The 23,450-nt window shown below is 37.9% G+C and overlaps 1 protein-coding gene across 1 annotated transcript in view; it reads right to left on the bottom strand.

Moving 5' to 3' along the window:
• Window positions 1-349: 349 nt before the first annotated feature.
• LOC117406887 (E3 ubiquitin-protein ligase RNF149-like) overlaps window positions 350-23,450 on the bottom strand; it is a 54,952-nt gene continuing 31,851 nt past the window's right edge. The window contains exons 3-7 of the mRNA XM_034011271.3: window positions 15,419-15,487; window positions 13,339-13,421; window positions 4,506-4,602; window positions 2,152-2,344; window positions 350-1,797 (exon numbers count right to left, since the gene is read on the bottom strand). Of these exons, the coding sequence (XP_033867162.3) occupies window positions 1,727-1,797; window positions 2,152-2,344; window positions 4,506-4,602; window positions 13,339-13,421; window positions 15,419-15,487 (513 nt within the window). The 3' untranslated portion in view covers window positions 350-1,726. The remainder of the gene's footprint in view (window positions 1,798-2,151; window positions 2,345-4,505; window positions 4,603-13,338; window positions 13,422-15,418; window positions 15,488-23,450) is intronic.

Here is a 23,450-nt window from a genome sequence, read left to right as displayed (position 1 = left end):
ACATCTGACCACATATTGTTCATGTAGTAATTCTAATGACTTAATACCGCATTAAATGAAAGAACAGAGTGTTAAACTTAACCTGGATCAAAAAGGAGTTGCATGCTGGACCGTATTTACAACCCACTTGGTTAAACCAGATTAAGAACTGTCAGTCGTGAACTCAGCCCATATCTTGAAATCACAAACCTGAGGGATAGTATAGTACTTTGCTCCATCAGACTCTTCAATTATTAACAAAATCTGGCATGGCGGGTTGACACATTAGTTTGCTAGTATATTGACCCACATTATCAATACAGTGTTTTTTATTTGTGGTGTTTTTTTTATGTTTTTTGTTTTAATAATGTGTCTTTTCACACTTACAAACTGGTGGATTACTTGTTCATATACAATCATGTATAGTATTAGCTGGATAAGGAAGCCAATAGAAATAATTCATACCGTCCTCTCCCAAAGTACTGTAATGTTGGATCACGATTTTTTTCACACCATCTTTTATATTGGGGCATATACCTCTAGGTCAGAGAAGATATCTAGTAATTTATGATCTATTGTTTGTGCCTTCATGTTTTATAGTTAATACAAAGTAATAATTGTACCCTGCACAAGGCTGCCATGTAGAGGCTCTAGCCAGGCATGTGGCTTTGCTGCATCTTAACTTTGGCGACACTGCTTACCCACATCTGTTCTTTGTGTAAAGACCACACCACAAAACCAGGATGCCCAACAACTGTCAGCATGTCGCCTGACTGTTTGTTCATCACTGAAGTTGCATTAAAAAAAAAAACGGTGAGTGACTCTCCAGTCATGCAACAAGTAAGTGCTCTATAACTGAAAGCACGGGCATTTTAAGAAAAAGGGGAACACATATTCATAGTGGTTGCATGACTTATCACTGACAGTTAAAATCACTGACAGTTCTAACAAGCTGTGCTGTTGCTGAAAGGGAACAGGCTGAGACGAAACACATTTGAAAGCTGACAGTTTTTTCAACTAAAATGTTTATACAATGTTGTAAGATAATATACTAAAGAATTTTAAGCAACACGGATGCTTTAAAAAAATGATGTTATATTACTTCAGCAGGACGATGCCTTTGCTTTGACCAGATCGCTCAGATTTTTACTATTTTACACTTTATTTTACCCCTCACACTAAAATTGTATAAAACCTTGACCTATCTGCTTTGAAATGTCAAATCACTGTATAAGCATGACAATAACTCAGTGTGATGCTGTTGGTTTAACAAATTTAGCAAGTTTTACTCTACAGCTATAACCAAACATTTTGCAGCATCCTATAGAATTAACAAATTTGGCTTCATAAAGTTGAATGAAACCTGCTGAATAATGTTACGTTAAGCTATTGAATTACATACCGCTTTGTAGTTTTCCATATACTTAACAAAAAATAGAAAATTGAAAAATGTGACATTTTGAAATCTAACATGAAACATTCAAACTTTTTTTTTTTTTTTTTTTTGCTTTTTTTAAATTGTCTCAATCCTAAAATTCTAGGTGATGCCAAACTTTTGGCCATAGCTGTAGTTAAACATCTATCATTTCTTCTTAATATGTGGCATTACATAAAATATATTCTTATATATTATTTGGAGCTCTTAACATCTAAGCAAGTCTCAGATCAGGATTGTAAGGAAGGTCCTTGATTTGAGTAGCAAGGAAAGGGGTTTGAAGCAAAGTCTTTGTGTGTCCTTTGTCGTTGTTCAAGAGATGACTGCGATGTCATCAGGATCAGGAGTCTTTTCTCTGTTATCCTCACACTTCTGATTGTCATCTGCAAAGAAGCAACAGTCACCATACTTTTCATACAAATACTATATTGAAGTGTATCCCCTTCTATTTTCCAGATATTTGGACTGAACAATTAATTGAGAGAAGTAACTATTTATTTAATTGCAATTCAATGCATTTAACTGGTTTTATGACAGTAAAAATGGAACTTAAATGAACAAAGGGTAGAAAAATGTCAGCCATTACACTTTTTAAAGAATAAAATATAGCAGGATGGATTTAAACAGCTAGAAACAAAGCAATTCAATACCCAGCGAAGTAACAAACAGACCCTAAATGAAACTAAAGCAGGACTATGTCACAACTGGACCAGCATGCTCAAGTCTGTATTACTCACCAAGTAGAGCTACTGATTCTCCAGCTTCTTCCACAGGCCCGCTGTCATCCTGCGGGGTCTGGTGAGAAGGGGAACTGCTGCTGCTGGCTTCATTGTCCACATCATCCTGTAGGGAAACACTCAGGCTCCTGATAGTCACACTGTCTGGCAGAGACTCTGGGGCTGTCACTTCAATGGCCTCTTCAGGGTCCACCTGGAGCAGCAATAAAAAAGAAATGAGGTCAGTAAAACCACCCAGAGTAATTTAAGGGGCATTCTATGATGATAAAAACAAGCAGCAGTATTTCACTATAATCTTTATTTAACCTTAATGTAACCAGGAGTTCCTACTGAGAATAACATTAGAAGAACAGAGATCTAGCCAAGAAGGCTACTATCTAACCCATCTGAAGGAGCTGCTTTGTGTAAATGCATGAAGACAAATAAGTCAAACATGGTTATATACAAAACACCATATTTCCCTATTTGTATGAAACCATGTTTTTATGATTCTCAGCTCATTTTATAGCAAAGGTTAAGCAATGCTGGAACTGGTAGTACCAAGGGAATTCAGCACAAACTGATTAATGTGTTACTATTTATTTGCTTTGTATTAAAAACCAAGATAAAACCTCTGCATGCCCTACACGATCCTGTCAGGTGTTGCTGGAGTCACTAAGCAGTAATTTGTGATCAAGAATGTCCAAACTAAGTTTGAACACAATTTGAGTGATCTGCATACTCCTGTTAACCTATAAGTGCAACATACATACACACATACATACATTAGGGGTGTGCAATTTTTGAAAAAAACCTTCATGTCAAAGGGACAAAATGCTAGACAAATCTACTTTCCCTTCTTAAAAACTACTTGCCCCCTCCACTTCGCACAAAAAATGTAATATAACTTGAAGGACTTTGGTTTTATTTAACAGTGAACACAATCAATCAATTAGTGATTAACAGAGGCGGATCTAGCCTTGTAGCTTGACTGGGTCACTAAATTCTTCAAGATACATGAAAGGTTTCAGTTTTGTATCTGCTGAACCTCAGATTTTTAAAGGACGTGTATAACCTGTCAAGTTTCTTTTTACCAAAATGCACGCAATATTTACAGTAAGTATCATCAAATTCTGCAAACATAAAATGCTTTTTCTTTTGTATATTTCTATTATATACTTATTTTTTTAAACAGTATAACATTTTACACAAATGAATTTATACATAAACACATTGCCATGAGATTTACAGTCTGTGTTCTATTTAATAATAAAATATTGTACAGATAATCTCATGTATAAGCATTTAATTTCTATCATTATAAACATATATGTCAATCTTCATGTTTGAATAGTTTAACAAAATCGATGGATTGTGTATGTCCAATAAATAACTAATATCGTTTCTGTTCAAATCGAAAAAAAATGTGTAAATATGGTAAATGGCAAACTAGGTTAGTAACACTAAAATCAAAAGAAAAAAAAAGAAAAAAATTGCCAGGAAAAGTTTGTCTTAAAATGCTTCTAAACAGTAAACCTCAATTTTAAACCAGTGTTTCTCAAACTGGGGGTCCCGCCCCAAAAGAGCTATTGCAGGGGGGTCGCGTGATTACAAAATACTGTCCTAACCTTAAAATCCTTAGCATTTCATTACAGCGCATCTACACTTAATGCCTAACAGTAAAAGATGTATTATGAAGCCAGCCCTCCCATCGTGTTTTACTGGTCAGCTAATTAACTTCTTTTTGTTTTGTTTTACTCGACTAGAGCTATACCACAAACGCACAGCTCTTAACAGCGTCGCCTCTCCCCGCCCACCACACACTGCAAGTTTGAGTGACAGGTTTATAAACAAATGCGTTTGGTGGGAAGGTGAGTGGAAGTCACCCGTCTGTATAAAAATCATATTTGTTATAAAAGTAATTTGTTTACTACAAACCCTGTCAGGAACTTAACATGTTTGTTTGTTTAAACCACAAATACCTTATAATATTTCAGCAGCTAAATTGCAGGAAGGTACACAATTGTGTGTGTGTGTGTGTGTGGTTTCTTTCCCACTTCACTTAGAGGGAGTTTTGCTCAGATTATGCCATTGCAGATTTCTTATTTTTAGTCAACACATTGTTTTTGTGGAGCATTTTATTATATGTGAAAACACTGTACAACCCCTAAAGTGTCCCTCCATAATTAAATTGGGCCCCCCCTGGTGCCCCCGTGTGCTATACTCTAGAATCGCCACTGTCTGAGATGAAGGTCCTATATTTTATTTTACACACATAAATGTTTCCTTAGGCTGAGAGCAATGCTGTCTTCTAAACAAATACATGTTTCTTCAGACACTCTCAATGATCCCCTTTGGGGTAATAAAAGACTCACCAGATATCCAAGGGCTTTTATAACATCAAGTTTACACATTGGGCATGTTCTGTGATCTAGTAGCCAGGGGTCAATGCACGTCCTGTGGAAAACATGTCTGTAATAAAAAAATAAATGTAAAAATCAGTGTCTGTTTTAGTAACACACCCTGGGCTTATTTTCCATTAACATGCACCACATTTCACAGCCTGTTATGAGAGCTTTGGTCTACAACATTTCACTATTAACCACACAGAGGAGATAAATGGTTAATTTGCCATTCTGATTTTATCTCACTGGTCTCTTGCTTGCAAACATTGTCTTGGAAAGACATTCCTCTGTCTAAGCACTATTGAGACTAACCCTGGATTTCATTAATTGGAATAAACACAATCAAATACCATAGCAAAAGAATGATTTCCCGGGACACACAGACCTTGGCTTTAGCAAAAAAACAAGTTACAGAATGTATATGGATATTGTCAGAAACTCCACAAGGCAATCAGATGTCAGTATGACTAACAGCTGATTACTGTCTCCTTTCAAGTGACTAGTTATGGTTTCCAATAACCAAATGAAAATAAAATAAGGTTTAGCTGGCAAGCTACCTATTTTACAAAAATGCATTTCAAGACATCTGAGGTAAAAAGTAAAAAAAAAACAAACAGTAAATGTCTTATTTTACTTAACCTAGCAAAAGTGATATGCCATTTGAGAGAATTGGTCCTCTTTAAAACACAAAAAATGGCAGTTACAGTTTTTCTGTACTTTTTTAAAGCAATTTTCACCACTAGAAAACGTTTTGGGGCAAAATGTCACAGTAATCTTCTGGAATGTTAAATGTACTCTTTGAATATAAAAAGTTTAACAAGATCTCCAGCAAGAAACATGTTGGTATTATTTATAAACTCAAATGACCCCCACTCATATTGGGTTGATGTAGTCACTTTATTTGGTGGAGATTTGGGCAGGATGCTCTGCTCTCTGATGCTTATTTCAAAGGAACTTCTTGGGTTCTAGAAGGTTGGCACCACATAATACTAAATAAATCTGCTTCTGTGCAGTGGTCAGAATTTAAAACCATATGTGGCAGAGCAGGGCTCTGCCCTTGTAAATATTGGCACGGAGGAGAATTTAACCCCATCCCTGCCAATATTTACAAGGGCAGAGCCCTGCTCTGCCACACCATACTGTTCTTCTATTGTGCTAGGTTTATATATTTCACATAACAGGTTGGATTTTTAAAGGAAACAGTACACAGAGGCCTTGAAGCTAGCAGGTGTGCTGCCTATTATTTGAAACTGTGGGCATTTTGAGTGAATCGCAAACTACACACCTTAGGTCATTATTAAACCAGTCTAGTCAAAGGTAGAGTACTTCAAATAAAGCACAGGCCCCCAACTGAGGAGAGATCAACCACATGGCTCCTAATGATGGATAATGGTTTAGACAGCCTTGTGTTTGGGTCAACATAATATAACAAGCAGTTTGAAATGTAAATGCCTCAAATTCACCACATATCAAATCTAACTGAAGGCATTTAAGTTTCATTACTTTGTAAGTCAAACTGCATTAGCATCTTTAACAATACTATCTGCACACTATTTCAAACTAATAAGGTTCTTATATATATATATTCTTGTTTTAGGCTGGGAAAGGCAAACGATGGAAAACCATTCTTTCATAGATTAATCTACACTGCTGCAATATTCATTTTCTAGACTGATCCATAATTTTCAGGACATGGTAAAGATCTCGCCTGGCATACAAATTAATGTTTGGGGCTGTCAGCAGTCTAAAAACAAACGAAGGAAGAATCCAGAAACACAGGTTTTTTTATTTTCCATTTTTGTAGCCAATTACATATTCAGGTGTACGCAATATTAATTTTAAATATATACAGTTCCTGATCTTAGACCTACTTTGGGGGACTATTGCTGATCTGCAACAAAACAACATGTATTAGCACTTTAACAATTAATCACAAATAAAAAATACTTTTAATTCTCCTGCTAGCATGTGTTATCTTGGGGTGGTTCTTTCTGCCAAGCTGGCATGTAAATGCAGCAAAAGACTCAATTGAGACAGAACTGGAAGGTTCCTTGGCTCTCCTTAATTACCCCGTCATAGACACTTTATAGCTGACTGAAAATCCAGGATATTGCCAGACTGCAGGTTTGTGAATCAAGCTTAAGGCTCCATTCAAACTGAGGCTAACACGAGAGAGCCGAATACCTAAAATGCTGTCTACTGGTGCATGCTGGGAGAGTGAGGAGTGAGTGTGTGCTGATGCAGGAGTGGGGAGGTGAGCGAATGTTTAATTTTTTTTTTCTTTCATGTTTTTTTTCTTTTAGGGATACAGGTGTTATATAGGGTTTTGTTTTTGGTTTTTTTTTGGGGGGGGGGTTCAAAAAATAAGCTGACTTTTGTCAGCTTTAATAGGCCAGGATGATCAGTTCAAGGGAGAGGGAAAACTCCCCCAAACTTTGTTTTTGAAAAGTTAAGCCGCCGCCATGGGGAAAAAATGGTGACAGAGGGGTTCACCTCGTTGCAGCAGTGTGTGTTAGCTTTGGGTAATGTGGTTGGGTGTGAGTGTGTTTTGTCTGCTGCTCGAATGAATGGGGCAATCGTTGCTTTTTTAAGTGAGATTGACCTTGTTACAAAGGCTGTTGAAAAAGGCATTGTTGTGAATGACACCTTTGTTGCAGTTACACCGCTATCTTTACCTTCTAGGACAGTCATTCTCTTGAACATCCCTCCATTTTTGAAAACTCATTTAATTGAGAGTGCGCTTTCTTGGTATGGTCAGGTTATATCAAGCCCAAAGAGAATACCAATGGGCTGCAAATCCCCGCAGCTGAAGCATATAGTTTCATTCTGAAGACAGGTCAACATGATTTTTAATGATATGAATCAGGAACTGAACGTTGCACTTAAATTTAAGGAGGACGAGACCAAATATGTAAAGGCAAAGGCAAAGGGAGAGAAAAGAGACTGGGCAGCCGAAGCACGTGGAGCCGGGAGTAGTTCTGTGGTTTCGGAAACTCGAGCAAATGAAAGCAGTAAGGTCCAAAATACAACTCAGCCTAACGAGAGTCTGAATAAGGACATAATAATGAGTCGGCAGGACTTGAAAAACAGGGCAGTGGGCTTGCTGAGAGTAATACTGGGGAGCCTTCCACTCTGGCTGCATCTGTTAATGGTAAAGGAGTAAACGTCAGTGTGGTACAGCAAAGTAGCAGTCAGATTGAGAAAGGAGGTGGTTCTGCTGAGCAGGAATAAAGCATGGAGACTCTGCGTGAGAAAGAGAAACAGACAGAAACTGAGGGAGACGATAAGAGTCTGGAGCAGAGCGTATAGAGGAGAAGGGAGCGGGCAGGTTTTTGAGTTTAAAGCTCCAAGGAAGAAGAGGCAGCACAGAAAAAAGGCTGTAGATGTGGTCGCAAAGACAAAAAGCGAATTGCATGGATGATGGTGTAGCTGTATCTGACAGCTCTCAGCCTCAACAAAGCGGGGAGAAAATACTGTGGCGTGTCAGTATTGCCAGAAAAGCTCTGGAGGAGAGCTCAGAGTTTGACAGTGGGGAGGAGGTGAGTCTGACTACCTGTTTGCAGACATCCGAGTCCTCGTTCTCTGGGGCTGGATACAGCGCTGACAGCATTAAAACGTTCTTACGACTCATTAAAGGTAGGAGACGGGTTAATGTTGAGGATCATTTCCCAAATATTAAAATGTTTCTGTTGTCAGTGCAGTTTTCGCTACAGAAAGCTTCGGGTTCTGATCTCCCTGAGCTCCGAGCGTTGCCATTTGAAGAATTTGATTGCAAAGATTAATAAACAGTTTAAGGCTGCTTGAAATTGGTTGAAAGGCTTTCTTTTTACTTTCTCATGTATATGTGGCTATCTTTTTATTTCCTGTTTGTGTCTTTCTCTCTCTCCCCAGTATGAATTCTATTAAAATCGGGTCTTTAAACATAAACGGGTGTAGGGATGAGTTAAAGAGAGCTGCTTTGTTTGAGTATCTGGGGCAGAAGGATTTGGAAGTTATTTTACAAGAGACACACACTAGTTTTAAGAACCAAATAGACAGGGCCAGGGATTGGAAAGGGGGAATTATTTTAGTCACAGGTCTAGTGTGAGTGCTGGGGTAGCAGTCCATTATTCAAGGGATTTTAAACCAGTTTCTTGTCATGTCACTGAGGTGGTAAGAGGGCTGCTACTTAAAGTGCAGGTGAAGATCGGGGAAATTTCACTTGTTTTAGTTAATGTTTATGCACCAAATGATGGCAGAGAATGGATTCATTTTTTTTCAGATTTTAGACAAAGTTCTGAATGGGGTTCGGTGTATAAAATTATATCAAAAGCCCTCGCTAATAGGTTAAGCACTGTAATGGGAAATATTATTCATCATTGGCTGTTTCTGAGCTTTTCGGTTTCCCTGCTGGACTCATCTCTCTAGATCAAGAGAAAACCTTTGGCAGAGTCGACCACAATTATTAATGGAAGGTATTTGAAGCGCTCGGCTTTGGTCCGGGTTTTATATGCCACAAGCAATTCCTGTACTGTGACATTTTCAGTGTGCTGAAGATCAAGGGGGGGGCTGAGTGCACCTTTCCCAGTTCACAGGGGTATCAGGCAAGGCTGTCCTCTCTCAGGAATGCTCTATTCCCTGTCCACTGAACTTCTTATTTGCAGGCTCAGGCATGTTCTAACAGTGCTATCTATCTCAGGGAGTCTGGCTCAGCCCATAAAGGTGTCTGCCTATGCAGATGACATTTTTGTTTTTGTAACCAGCCAAGCAATTGATAACCTCTGTGAGTCAAAAGCTTTTTGAAAGAGTTTTGTCTGCTAGAATGAATTGGCTAAAGAGTGGGGCTTTTGAGTTTGGGAAATGGATAAAGTCTGGGCTTCCTGTGTTGCCTGGTGTATTGCTTTGGAGCCGGGAAGAGTTTAAATATCTAGGGGTGTTTTTGGGGAGTGGGAGAGGAACTGAGGGGAATTGGGAGGGAGTGTTAGAGGCAGTAAAGGGGGCATTTGCAGAGGTGGCGCTGGGTCTTGCAACAGCTCTCTATAGGGGCCGAGTTTTACCAATAAATAATTTGGCAACTTCTATGCTCTGGCAAAAGACTTTTACAAATGTAATGATAAAGGCGGGGGTCATAAAGTTATGCCATGTTTTAGATATAGAGTACACAGAGCCTGTCCTTAATCTTGGGGTTGCAGTCTGTGAGGGTAGCTGGGGTGCTGCTTTCCCAGATGCACTTTTATCTAATGAGCAGAAAGAAAGGTTTTACAGAGTACATTTCTTCCCCCTGTGAAACACCCTCCCCCCTCATACAGATTTCCCCAGCTATCAGTCAAGACAAGGAAGACAAGGGGCATTTGTTTAAAATTGAAAACTTGACAGATCTCCCCTGTCAAATGTGAGGGGGGATACATTGTATGAATTATGTGTAAAAATAAAATATGAGAAGCAAATTAAAGAGCCTTCCAGACACATCTTGGAGAGGGTGTTTGGAGGCGGAGCAGCAGGTCAGGCCAGCTTGGAGAAGCTTCTATACACCCCCACTGTCAAAGAGGTTGGGAGATGTACAGTGAAGACTTGCATATTAGACCCGACCGTGTCTGACAAATATCTGTTTTGTTTACAAAGAGATTCATACAGTGGCTCTCAAAAGTATTCACCCCCTTGGACTTTTCCACATTTTATTGTGTTACAACATGGAATTAAAATTGATTTAATTAGGAGTTTTTGCCACTGATCAACACAAAAAAAAGTCCATAATGTCAAAGTGAAAAATAAAATCTACAAATTGTTCTAAATTAATTACAAATACAAAACAGAAAATAATTGATTGCATAAGTATTCACCCCCTTTGCTATGACACACCTAAATAAGATCTGGTGCAACCAATTGTCTTTAGAAGTCACATAATTAGTTGAATGGAGTCCTGTGTGCAATTAAGGTGTTTCACATGATTTCAGGTTAAATACACCTGTCTCTGGGAGGTCCCACAGTTGGTTAGTACATTTCCTAACAAAAACTACATTATGAAGACAAAGGAACATTCAAAGCAAATCTGGAATAAGGTTCTTCAAAAGCACCAATCAAGGGTAGGATATAAGAACATTTCCAAGGCATTGAATATCCCCCGGAGCACAGTAAAGTCCATTATTAAGAAATGGAGAGAATATGGCACAACTGTGAATCTGTCTAGAACAGGCCGTCCTCAAAAACTGAGTATCCGGGTGAGAAGGTCACTAGTCAGGGAGGCCACCAAGAGGCCTATGGCAACTCTAAAGGAGTTACAGTCTTCCACAGCTGAGCTGGGAGACACTGTGCATACGGCAACAATAGCCCGGGTGATTCACAAAACTGGCCTTTATGGGAGAGTGGTAAAATCTAAGCCATTGTTGAAAAAAATATCAAATCTCGGCTAGAGTTTGCCAGAAGGCATGTGGGAGACTCTGAGACCAAGTGGAAGAAGATTCTATGGTCTAATGAGACCAAAATAGAGCTTTTTGGCCTCAATGCAAAACGCTATGTTTGGCACAAGCCTAACACCGCACATCATCCTGAGAACACCATCCCTACCGTGAAGCATGGTGGTGGCAGCATCATGCTATGGGGATGCTTCTCTGTGTCAGGGCCTGGAAAGCTCGTGAAGATAGAGGGCAAAATGGATGCAGCAAAGTACAGAGAAATCCTGGAGGAAAACCTGCTGAAGTCTGCAAGAGACCTGGGACTTGGGAGAAGATTCATCTTCCAGCAGGACAATGACCCCAAACATACAGCCAAAGCCACACTGGAGTGGCTTAAAAACAAAAAGGTCAATGTCCTGGAGTGGCCCAGTCAAAGCCCGGACCTCAATCCAATTGAGAATATGTGGAAAGAGTTGAAAATTGCTGTTCACCAAAGGTCCCCATCCAACTTGACGGAGCTTCAGCAATTTTGCAAAGAAGAATGGGCAAAAATTGCAGTGTCCAGATGTGCAAAGCTGGTAGAGACTTATCCAAATAGACTCATGGCTGTAATTGTTGCCAAAGGTGCCTCTACCAAATATTGACTCAAGGGGATGAATACTTATACAATCAATTATTTTCTGTTTTGTATTTAATTTAGAACAATTTGTAGATTTTATTTTTCACTTTGACATTATGGACTTTTTTTGTGTTGATCAGTGGCAAAAACTCCTAATTAAATCAATTTTGATTCCATGTTGTAACACAATAAAATGTGGAAAAGTCCAAGGGGGGTGAATACTTTTGAGAGCCACTGTAGTCTTGTTTTCTGTAATAGATTAGTCTCTCTTTTTGCTCTATTTAAGAATGTATTTGTTAAATTGAATGTAGTTTTTTCTGATTGTGTTTTTCTTTTTGGTGTGCCTTATATTAAGGGAAAAAAATAATCTGTGCCAGCTATTTAATTTCCTTTTGGAAAGCTAAAATTGCAGTACCTGACGCTCCTGGGATAGCCTGCCTGCTGTGTGTGATTGCCAGCTGTGGATGATCAGCGGGTAGGTGTGTTCCAGCAGGGCGTCAGGTATAAAGAGGTCCTGTTTGTTCAAAGCCACGGACAATGGGCTGAAGATCATCCACACTACCCGAGCATAGTGAGAGAAATAAGTTGCTGAAATCCTCCGGTCGCCGTGATGGTGAACCGGGATCGTAACCAAAAGAAGCTGCCAAAACCGCCGACGGCCAGAGTCGGGGTTTGTGTTGATACATAAAGATTAGTTCGGGGATGGTAGATCCCTTTAAAGTATAGCGAGGTGAGCAAGCGGGACCTCACGCATTAGGGAGTAGCGCACGCCGTTTTTACGACACCTTTTATTTTATAGTTTTTTGTATTGTGTTTTATTTAGTTTTTCGTACGCTGGCCGTACACACTCAGTGAGCAACCATAGTTGGTAGTGTCATGTGAGCTGTTCTGTGTGTGTGTGTAAATAAATCCTGCGTGCCTGCGGGGCGTGTCGACTTCAACCTCTGTCTGGATCTCCTGTCTGTCACTCAGCAGCGAATGCACGCACCCACGAAAAAGAACCCTGTTACACGCAGATATAGTTTCTTACCAAAAAGATCAAATAAGTAGCCTTTATTTAAAAATAAATAAATAAACAAATAAATAAAGTATTGTGAGCAGTGTACCCCAGAAGACTTAAAACCATAAACATTTATTAATTTAATGAAGTAGATTAACTAAGAAAAAACATACGCACTCCAAAATGTGGAAGGTGCAAAGTACAAAATTAAATCAGTATGAGAAAAACATTACTCACACACTTACGAAACATTGACCTATTTTGTTTTGGGTTAAATAAAAAATATTTGTGGAGCACATTAAGTAAGTGTGCTATTGCTTCCTCCTTTGAATGAAATATTTCCTTGGCAGAGTTTGCAAATTTCGTTTTCTCCTGATTTGGTAAAGAAATTCCACACAATGCTCCTTTACTGGATGCCATGATTTAAAACAACAGCGGAATATAGATGTTGCAAAGAATCACACAGCATGCAGTGCATTTAACATTAATAACTGTATTTAAACTGTTTATTATTATTATTATTATTATTATTATTATTATTATTATTATTATTATTATTATTATTATTATTGTTTCCAGTACTTAAAAAAGGTTACACTGATCTACAGATCTGAAGGGACTAAATGTATGTGTACTATGTAGTATTTAAATATATATTATGCACTTAAAACATTAATATGTGATTTCTTTAAATCAATATAATTAGTATTTTTCATGGCAGGTACCCAGTTTTGGATTTTCTACCTGTGCCGTCCTCTACACACACACACGCACACACACACACTTTTTACATTTTAGTTTTTAAGTACATACTTGCAAGGAAGAATTCTGACAACATCTTTAGGTTTGTAGTTTTCAATGCAGACTGCACAATTCTCTGCATCCAGGTTTATTTCCTAACAGAATAAAAGAAAGACAAGGTTATAATAGTTTAGAAATAACGATTAGGACAAATTTCACAATAAGTGTTTGGTTTACTACAGTAAGTGTATTGATTTGCAGATATATTAGTATTAATCCATAAATTATCCATACAATATTGTATTTGTATTAATCCATTAAAGATTCTAAAAGTAAAACTTAAGAAACAAGTGTTTCAGTTATGCACTGATGAGACATTACAATGATGAGACATTAGGTGAAATGCCTGTCTACTTATTTTTTATTTTTCATTTTTTATAACTTTCCTATATTTAAAATGTAAAACCCTTACACTTTAATGTATTGTTTATACACACACATAAAAAATGCACCTTAAAAAGATTATTACTGAAATCCATGTGACTGCAGCGAACACATGGACCTGTTTTTTGTAGTTTTAATAATATTATGAGTCTGATTTCAGAACAATGTCATTTCTGAAAGCCACTTGCAGTTAAGCCTAAAAGAACGAAAAATACTACAAAATGAGTGCCAGGAGAAAGACTAAATGCACGTCCATGTCTTAACAAAGGCACAAGGCTGAAGCCAGAATAAATTAAACCAGATATCCAACACAAACTTGTTTTAACAAAATGCTAAATGCAAAGAAAACTTTGGTGTGCAGTTTTAGATCACTAATTTTGCAATTTTGGCTTCTTTTTTTAAATCATATGATTCAACCTTCCTGTATTAACCACATACTGTATGTAGAAAGGAAGTCAAAATATCAATCACTGTTTATAGATTCCTGTACATGCTGCAGGTTTTTGTCCTAAAAATGTAGAAACACTAAAAGCAATGTAATAAATTCAATTTTGACAAGGTCTTTCTTGGTGTCTTCAATGCAGAAGACACTGAGAAAGACTTCTTTAAAATATTTGTAATTTAATTTATTACATAGCTTTAATATTTTAAATTTTGGCACCATTGAGTGTTTGTAGTTATGGGTAAAACCTAAACATTGTGTTTTCCTAAGAAAATGTCCACAGCCTCAGTACCAAAAAAGCCATCATGCACAACTCTATGCACTGTTCTGATTGATATACAGTAGCTTACTCACTACCTACAGTCAGTTTGGGTTACTTTGCCGATTGACTGCCCTTTGGTTAACCTGCAATTATCATTTTCTAGCCAACTACCTTAGGTCTTAAGTGTACAGTTGATCACATGACAGATAACTTGGTTCACCTACGTGTCATACCATTGCCTAAACATGTTCCTACTTTATTTCTCACCAGTTGCTAATAAAGTTGCTACAGCAGCGTGGAGTAGTGGTTAGGCCTCTGGACTCTTGACCAGAGGGTTGTGGGTTCAATCCCCAGTGGAGGACACTGCTGTTGTACCCTTGAGCAAGGTACTTTACCTAGATTGCTCCAGTAAAAACCCAGCTGTATAAATGGGTAATTGTATGTAAAAATAATGTGATATCTGTATAATGTGAAATAATGTATAATGTGATATCTTGTAATAATTGTAAGTCGCCCTGGATAAGGACGTCTGCTAAGAAATAAATAATAATAATAATAACCATGTAGAACACACAGTCATTTTTGGTATTAACTTGTCTTCGGTCTACTGTTGTCTTCGGTGCAATTTTTATTTATTTATTCTTGTAATTTTTCTACAAACATACATACTACATAAAAGGCTAAACGTGCTAGACAAAAGCTTCTCCAGCCAAAGAAGACCACTTTCACACAGGACCAAGGGAAGTTTACCAATACTACCAGTATAAAGGTATTCTTTCACTGTCACTGAACAGGGTATAGGATTATGGTTCTCAGTCTAATAAAGGTCGCATTTCTAATCTGAAGTGGATCTGGAGAAGGTAGTCACTCAGGGCCTAGCACAAACCCTACTATTGAACATCTAAGGATCCTGCAAGCACTATTGCCAATTCCTAATGGGAACAGGGTGCCTGCAAACATAGCAACAGAAACACACACACACACACAGCTGTGGAATTCCTTACCTTGTCTCCTCGTTTCACAGTGTGCAGCTGGAGCTGACTTATGGCTTTTTTGGTCTCCTTTCTATTGTTCTAAAACAAAGTATAAAAAAATACAATTGATTTATTGAAATGTGATTTGGAGGCACTCAAGAATTCCCTATATTTCATTTTATTTTTAACATGTTTTATATTAAACAAAACTGGAATCACAAGAGCATGAACATAAATTCAAGATGTACAGAAACCAGTATTTAACACTCCATCAAAATCCTTTAATCACACACTGTTTTAGAGAAAGGTTTGCTTACAATATTGAATAGCTGGCAAGCTGGCTAAGCTTGCTTCTGTGTCTGTCTTCACACAGACTGCACTGCAGCTGGGGAATTTCATGTATAGGGACCTGTAACGGTGCCTATAGTAAGTATTCATCCCCTCTTGGACGTTTTCACAGTTTGTTGTGTTACAACCTGAAATCTTTATGCATTTAAATGGGATTTTTTTTTCTTTTTGATTTACACAACCTACTCAATACTTTCAATGTGTGAAAATATGGGGGGGGGAGGGGGGCGGTGAAAAAACAAATCAATTAAAAATAAAACCCTGAAAAGTCTTCATTAGATAAGTATTCAACCCCTTTGCTATGACACTCCTAAATACGCTCAGGTGCAACCAATTGCCTTTAGAATTCACACAGTAAGTTAAATGGAGTCCATCGGTGTGCAATAAAAGTGGTTCACATGATTTCAGATTAAATACACTTGTTTCTGTAAGCTCCCACAGTGACCCCAAGCACACAGCCAAAGTGACACTGGAGTGGCTTAAAAACAAGAAAGTGAATGTCCTAGAGTGGCCCAGTCAAAGCCCGGACTTGAATCCGATTGAGAATCTGTGGCAAGACTTGAAGATTGCTGTCCACCAACGATCCCCATCCAACTTGACAGAGCTTGAACAATTTTGCCAAGAAGAATGGAAGAGACTTACCCCAAAAGATTCACAGCTGTAATTGCTGCCAAAGGTGGTTCTACCAAGTATTGACTCAGGGGGGTGAATACTTATCTAACCAAGACATTTCAGATTTTTTATTTTTCATTAACTGTTGTTTCACAATAAAAATGATCTTGCCTCTTCAAAGTGTTGAGTAGGTTGTGTAAATCAAAGGAAAAAAAAAATCCCATTTAAATGCATCAAGATTTCAGGTTGTAACAACAAGCTGTGAAAACATCCAAGGGGGATGAATACTTACTATAGGCACTGTACATCATTCAAATAGTATCTGATGAGCACCATTAACCTTCTGGTTGTATTGTAATCCAATCTCAGGTTAGCCATGCCATTTATAGTTGACAGCATGAAGAAGCTATTAATGTCTGAATCAGGGATCTGCTGCACAGAATTAGCTTGTTCGCTGCACCGAGCAGAGGCTGGAAAGCAGCCATGTTCATAGAACTTGGGGCATCTGACATTTCTTTTCTTTTTAGTTTGTGTATCAGCAGCTCATCTAATCCAATCTGATACCTATTGAATCCCTTTTTCACACACCCACATGTTCCTGTTTTATATTTGAACCTGTAGCAGGGCAAGGTCTGTGCTGGCTATCTGACGCATGCATTATCCTGCGGGGGTGGGGGCGGGGACGGGTCCAACTGCCAATCACGGCAATGACACAGAGAGGTTGGGTGAGGGTGTGTCGTCTCTCTCTCTCTCTCTGAGTGGTCGGGAGGAGGGTCTTGTGGGGGTCGCTCGACCAATAAAAGTGATGCTTTGTTGTTCCCTTGGTCTTGCCCTTCTAGGAGAAATGACAGCGGGAGCTCTGATCGAAAACCTGGATTACAAACCATAACATAACGCCAGAAGAAGACAGCCCTAGTGGGGCTTTATTCGCTTAACTGGGGTAAATCTGGGCAACCCCGTAAGTGTTAGTGTCTCGGAAACCCGAGGCATACCGGAGAGCGGAGGCTGCGGGATGCTGCAAGAAGCAGCACCTTTTGTTTGTAGTTTTGTTACTGTGTTTTATTTTCCTTTTTGCTTTCGCCTTCTCGTTTTGGAATATTATTTTCAGCACCTGCGAGTGCAATCTGAACTGTAATAAAATACCTGTGTGCTACCCCATTTACCGTTGTCGGTTTTTGGGCCACGGCATAAGAGCGCCCTCTACGAGAATAAATAAAACGGTACACCCCAGAGGTGTTTCAAATTAACTTTCTGACTTCTGTGTTCAGTGAATTCCCCGCACCCTCTCACAAAACCCTTTCAATGATTTTTTCAGAGTTGTTGTTTTAAAAGACACCCTTTGTTTGTTACCCCAAATAGCATTTAGATAAAAAAATGAGGAAAAACAGGCTTAAAAAACCTAAATCTGTGTTATCTAAAATGAATCCTCAATTTAAGGTCACTCTTTGGATTATTTGTCATTTGGGAGTCTTGAACATTTGTTTAATACATCCTCCCTAAAAAAAGTTTAACAGACACGTGGAACTGATAACTTCAGCTGTGGCTCTAAAAGAAGTTTATTTTTCAGTGTTCATGACTCATGCTCTTGTTAGTGTGATAAGAAGTTATCTAAGCAGTTAAATAACCACTTAGTGCTATTAATACCAGCTCAAAGGAGCCCCCTACCACTAATGATGCTAATAATAATAATAATAATAATAATATGGTGTACATGACAATCAGAACAAGCCCAAATTAACAGTTCACAAATTTCATATTAAATTGTATTTATATTAAAAACACAATAACGCATTCTGATAAATTAATTGCAGTCACAAAGTAATCAAGCACCCAAAGGTGAGAAAGAACGAAAGCCACTCAATCACATTAGTTACATTCATCGACTGGTTTTATTTAAAAATGTCAAGTCGGTAATATAGAAGCGGTTCTGCCAAAATAAATGTAATTAAAGAAAAGGAACAGCAACGTACCTAAACTGAGCAATCTTTCAATCAAGCGGTAACTGACACTGACCCTGCAACAGGGGGAATGTCAAGTTCAGGCTGTGCTGTTGAAGATTGCCTAGTGCAGTCTGAACCAAAACAAGCTGAAGGGACCCCCAGCTAGAGATGTCTAGAGGCCGAAACAGGGACTACTCCTATAGCACTGTGTTTATGTGTCCAGCAGGAATAGTTTTAATGCAATGAAGCAGCATATTTTTAGTTGCTAATTGTGATAGTTTTACATTTAATCTTAACAAAAAGTAAAACATAGATTAAAAACGTAGTCAAATCGGCTAAATCTGAAAACACACAGCCCTAATTACTAGGGAAAAAAGAGGAAAACACCTGTCATAGCATTAAAAAAGGTTATAATGGTTTTCGTCACAATCTTTGGTGCTTGAGTGTTTCCTGCTGAGAGACATTTTATTATACTGGTAATACTACTACGACTAATAATACTACTACTAATAAAACTAATACTAATACTAATACTAATACTAATAATAATAATAATAATAATAATAATAATAATACTAAAAATACTAATACTAATACTACTACTACTACTAATAATAATACTAATACTACTACTAATAATAATAATAATAAGAATAATAATAATAATAATACTACGACTACGACTACTACTACTACTACTACTAATAATACTAATAATAATAATAATAATAATTATTATTATTATTATTATTATTATTATTATTATTATTATTATTATTATTATTGGGGGGGGGGGTGTGCAGTTACAGCAGTGCACAGGGCTCCTCAATAGTTTAATCTGGCACTGCTAATACTAAGAAGTGAGGGGGATTAGGGTCTGGAACTTGATGTGGATAGAGATTCAATGGTAATATGCTAATGTTTCAATTAGGGTGAAGGAACATTTTTATCTATAATCTCTTTGATCAGAAAAGCCAGTTTTCCCAAAGTTTCTTAGGGCAATTTACTTTTCTAAAATAGTTTTCGTTAAGATAAAAAAAAAAAAAAAAAAAAAAAAAAACATATATTTTTGTTTGTTTTAAATTTAAATAAGAAATAATTAAAAACTGGTCAGATGTCTGTGCTGGTGTCTTTGTTATGCAATATTTAGAATTTTGTGTTAATTTATCCTTCTAGTGTTGTGTTTTCCACAGACGCTACATTTTTACTGAATACTGCCTTTAAAATCTTAAAAATTACATTTAAAAAAAATCTATTTTGAATAGTGCAAGTAGACCACAGTATGTCCACTGACTCATCTGTAGTATCAGTAGAGCTGGGGATTATCAGTGTCCCCAGCAATCTCTGAAGTGCAAATGTTCCCTTCCCAAATCTTAATCAGTCACAGGATAAAGTAGCACCTACTATCAGTTAGCACAACCTCAAACATTGACAGCAGTGAGCAAGAAGCGGTGGCATCAGTCTCTCAGTCTCTCCCAGAAGCTGTGCACATTTTTGACGGGGCAAATGGACATTTAGAAGAACAATCAGATACTGACAGAAAGGACATTTTGATTTTGATGGCAACAAAGAAGTCGAGGCATTAAGCAGAAAAAGATCAGCGACTACTTTAAATCCCTGTCCCCTTCATCTCCACCCCATCCAGACTGAATTAGAATCAACACATTCCAGTTCATGGTACGGACTGAATAAAACCTACATTTTATATAAAACAATTGTTTGCATTTGTTTACAAGCACTACTTGATGGAGTTAGGCTTTTGTTTTGTTTTGTGTAAACAAATAAAATATTCAGGCACCGTCTTTTGAATTCAGCTGTGGTCGTGTACTTTTTAAGGTGACAAGATTTTTAAGTCCTTAAACTGGGACAGTATGGAGATATTGTGAATAACTTCCAACGTCCAAGCTACGGGGAAGATCTTGGGTTTTTATTTTCACTTTAGCAATGTTTGATCTATCATATCATATTGAAAGTGAATGCAGAAACTCATGGTGATATTCAGAGTGGAATCTTTTACTTTCAAAAACGTTTTTGATGAATAAATGATAATCTTGTCTTTGTAATGTCATTTAAACACAACAGGTAGTCATTGCATTACACAGGAGCAATTCAATAATATACAATTCTGAGATTCTATTTTATTACCGATTACTGCTGCAAATCTAATCCCTTTTCTGCCTAAGAAACTGCATCTTCTCTCTTTGATTTCCACTTTATCTCACTCTATCTCTAGGCTATCCTCCACTGTCCAATCTGCAAACCAGGCCCTTCCTGTATGAAAACATTACATATCACAATATTTCTATTTATTAAATGTTACTTCATAGAATCTATTTTTTTTTCAAGATATTGAATTTCTTACCATTTAATATCACATGGTATTTGTTCTGTATATGTGTTCTATTGCAGTTTTTGATTGGATCATTGTTTTTCTTCTATTATTATTATTATTTATTTCTTAGCAGACGCCCTTATCCAGGGCGACTTACAATTGTTACAAGATATCACATTATACATTATACAGATATCACATTATTTTTACATACAATTACCCATTTATACAGTTGGGTTTTTACTGGAGCAATCTAGGTAAAGTACCTTGCTCAAGGGTACAGCAGCAGTGTCCCCCACTGGGGACTGAACCCACAACCCTCCGGTCAAGAGTCCAGAGCCCTAACCATTACTCCACACTGCTGCCCATTAAAAGCTGTGATAAAGTAAAATACTTATAAAATACCTTATAGAGCTATCACACCTATACAACAGATAGCATTAATCTTAAATATGAGTACTTCATTATCTCTATTTTCTTTAAACTTTGCAGGTTAAAATATACATTTAACACAGAAATAAAAATAAGGGGTCACCAAATTAAAAAGAGATGCCTCTAGGGCAGCTTATTACATATTTTTTAAAGAACGGTAAAATGAAACGACAGCAATTATCCTATACCTAACCCTTTTATACTCTCTAAGAATGTTCACCTACAATCCAGCATTTTCTAGACTTTTCTAGAATTAGGTTCTGCATTATCATATTGAAATTTCTAGCACCTTGTAGACAATACTATCATAGCATCAAAGGTTATGAATACTTTTGGATTAGCATTTTTGAAATAAATAAGTGTAGACATCTATTTCTTGTAACTTTTTTGATATAAAACATTTTCCCTAAAATTCTAATAGATTAATCAGACCGAAATCAACTAAAGAGTTGTTTGCAGATTCATTTTTTTAAATGTAATCGTGCAGTTATATTTTTTGTATATAAAATAAAACTAACCAATAGAAGATCTGCATTTTCTCCGCGGCAGTCCAATCATAAGTGAGCGGAGGCGGGACATAAACAGTGAAGGTCTTTAGTAGGTTTAACCAATGGGAGAGTCAAAGATCTGCCCCTTGTTATACAGGTGTCCAATCATGAGTAAGCAGAGGAGGGACATCATTGGGAGTTTAACCAATTGGAAAGTCAAAGATCTGCCCTGGTGTTACTGCTGTCCAATCATGAGTGAGCAGAGGCGGGACATAAATATGCTACGGTAGGGTGTGTATAAGCATAGCTGACTTCAGCATAGTGAAACTTCAGCCTCACAAGACATCTGAATCCAGCTGCGAGCCGAGCCGAGCCAGGGGCCGGGTTAAGGATTTTCATCATTACGTTGCATCAGTCAGTACACTCCAAAAAGAAAAACAACTAACATGGCAGGCAGCAAGTGTGATGAGAGAAAAGTACAGCCTTGGGACACCGAGGAAGTGCAGGCTCTAGCTTCTCTGTGGGCTGATAGAAGTGTTCTGGAAGATCTGGAGTCGTGCATCAGAAATGAGAACGTTTATGAGCAAATTTCTGACGATTTGAAGTAAATGGTCATAAACCGCGGGAACGGTACACTTAAATCACACACTCAAAAACACAAAATTCTGGGGTTCCTGAGTGGCGCATCCAGTAAAAGCGCTCCACGTGGAGTGCAGGATGTGCTCTATAGTCTGAACGTCGTGAGTTTGAGTCCAGGCTATTCCAGAGCCGACCGTGGACAGGAGCCCCCAGGGGGCGGCGCACAATTGGCCGAGCGTCGCCCGGGGGAAGGGAGGGTTAGGTCGGCCAGGGTGTCCTTGGCTTACCGCGCACCAGCGACCCCTGTAGTCTGGCCGGGCACCTGCGGGCTTGCCTGTAAGCTGCCCGAGAGCTGCGTTGTCCTCCGACGCTGTAGCTCTTGGGTGGCTGCATGGTGAGTCCGCAGTGTGAAAAAAAGCGGTTGGCTGACGGCACACGCTTCGGAGGACAGTGTGTGTTCGTCTTCGCCCTCCTGAGTCAGCGCAGGGGTGGTAGCGGTGAGCTGAGCGTAAAAAATAATTGGCCATTCTAAATTGGGAGAAAATAATAGATATAATTGGCAACGACTAAATTAAAAAAAAAAAGACAAAATTCTACCAAATTACTCATCTTTAACCTTTATTACCTTTATTATATTAATGTAAAAAAAGTGAAAATAAAACAATTATAAACTTATTTACAAACATAGTCAAACCAAATACTGTACAGCTGTACCATACATACTGCAGCTCTTGTTGCACTCGCACCTAGATTCTTTTTTTGTAAGCACCCAAACAAAAAACAACAGCTATCCTTAAACAAAAGATATCTTTGGCAAATCATATTTTTAAAACATTATTTTATGACATTCCTAAATATATTTACAAAATAAAGTGATACAAAATACAGCTGTACCGTTGGTCTATTAATTTTTGAACACCATTTGTTTGTACATTTTTTGGCAAACTGAGTTAATTAATAACAACTGTCTTTCATTGCGTGTGACGTGAGTAGTACAGCTTGGCTCGGCTCTGCAGTGGAAAAACAACCCAGGCTGCCCTTAACCGCACCGTGAGTGCTCGGTACAGCCCTGGCGCAGCTCGGTTGTACAGTGGAAAAGAGGCATTATTAAGAATTTCAAAGTAATATTTCGAATTGCTTTTTACAAATTAAAAAAATGTCATGTCAACGGAGACATTGTGGTTATGAATCAATTTTAAAACACTTTCTCAGAAAAAAAATTGAGGTATACACCAGAAATATCTGAACTGATCATAAAAGCACCAAATCTTCAAACAGAGGAAATTATGTGCAATTACTTTCTCTGATTTCTGACTACGACAGCATTCTTG

This window comes from Acipenser ruthenus, chromosome 8 (genome assembly GCF_902713425.1).
Source record: "Acipenser ruthenus chromosome 8, fAciRut3.2 maternal haplotype, whole genome shotgun sequence".
Classification (NCBI taxonomy): Eukaryota; Metazoa; Chordata; class Actinopteri; order Acipenseriformes; family Acipenseridae; genus Acipenser; species Acipenser ruthenus.
The sequence above is the reverse complement of the archived record's forward strand: the minus strand, read 5'-3'. Positions and strand labels throughout refer to the sequence as shown.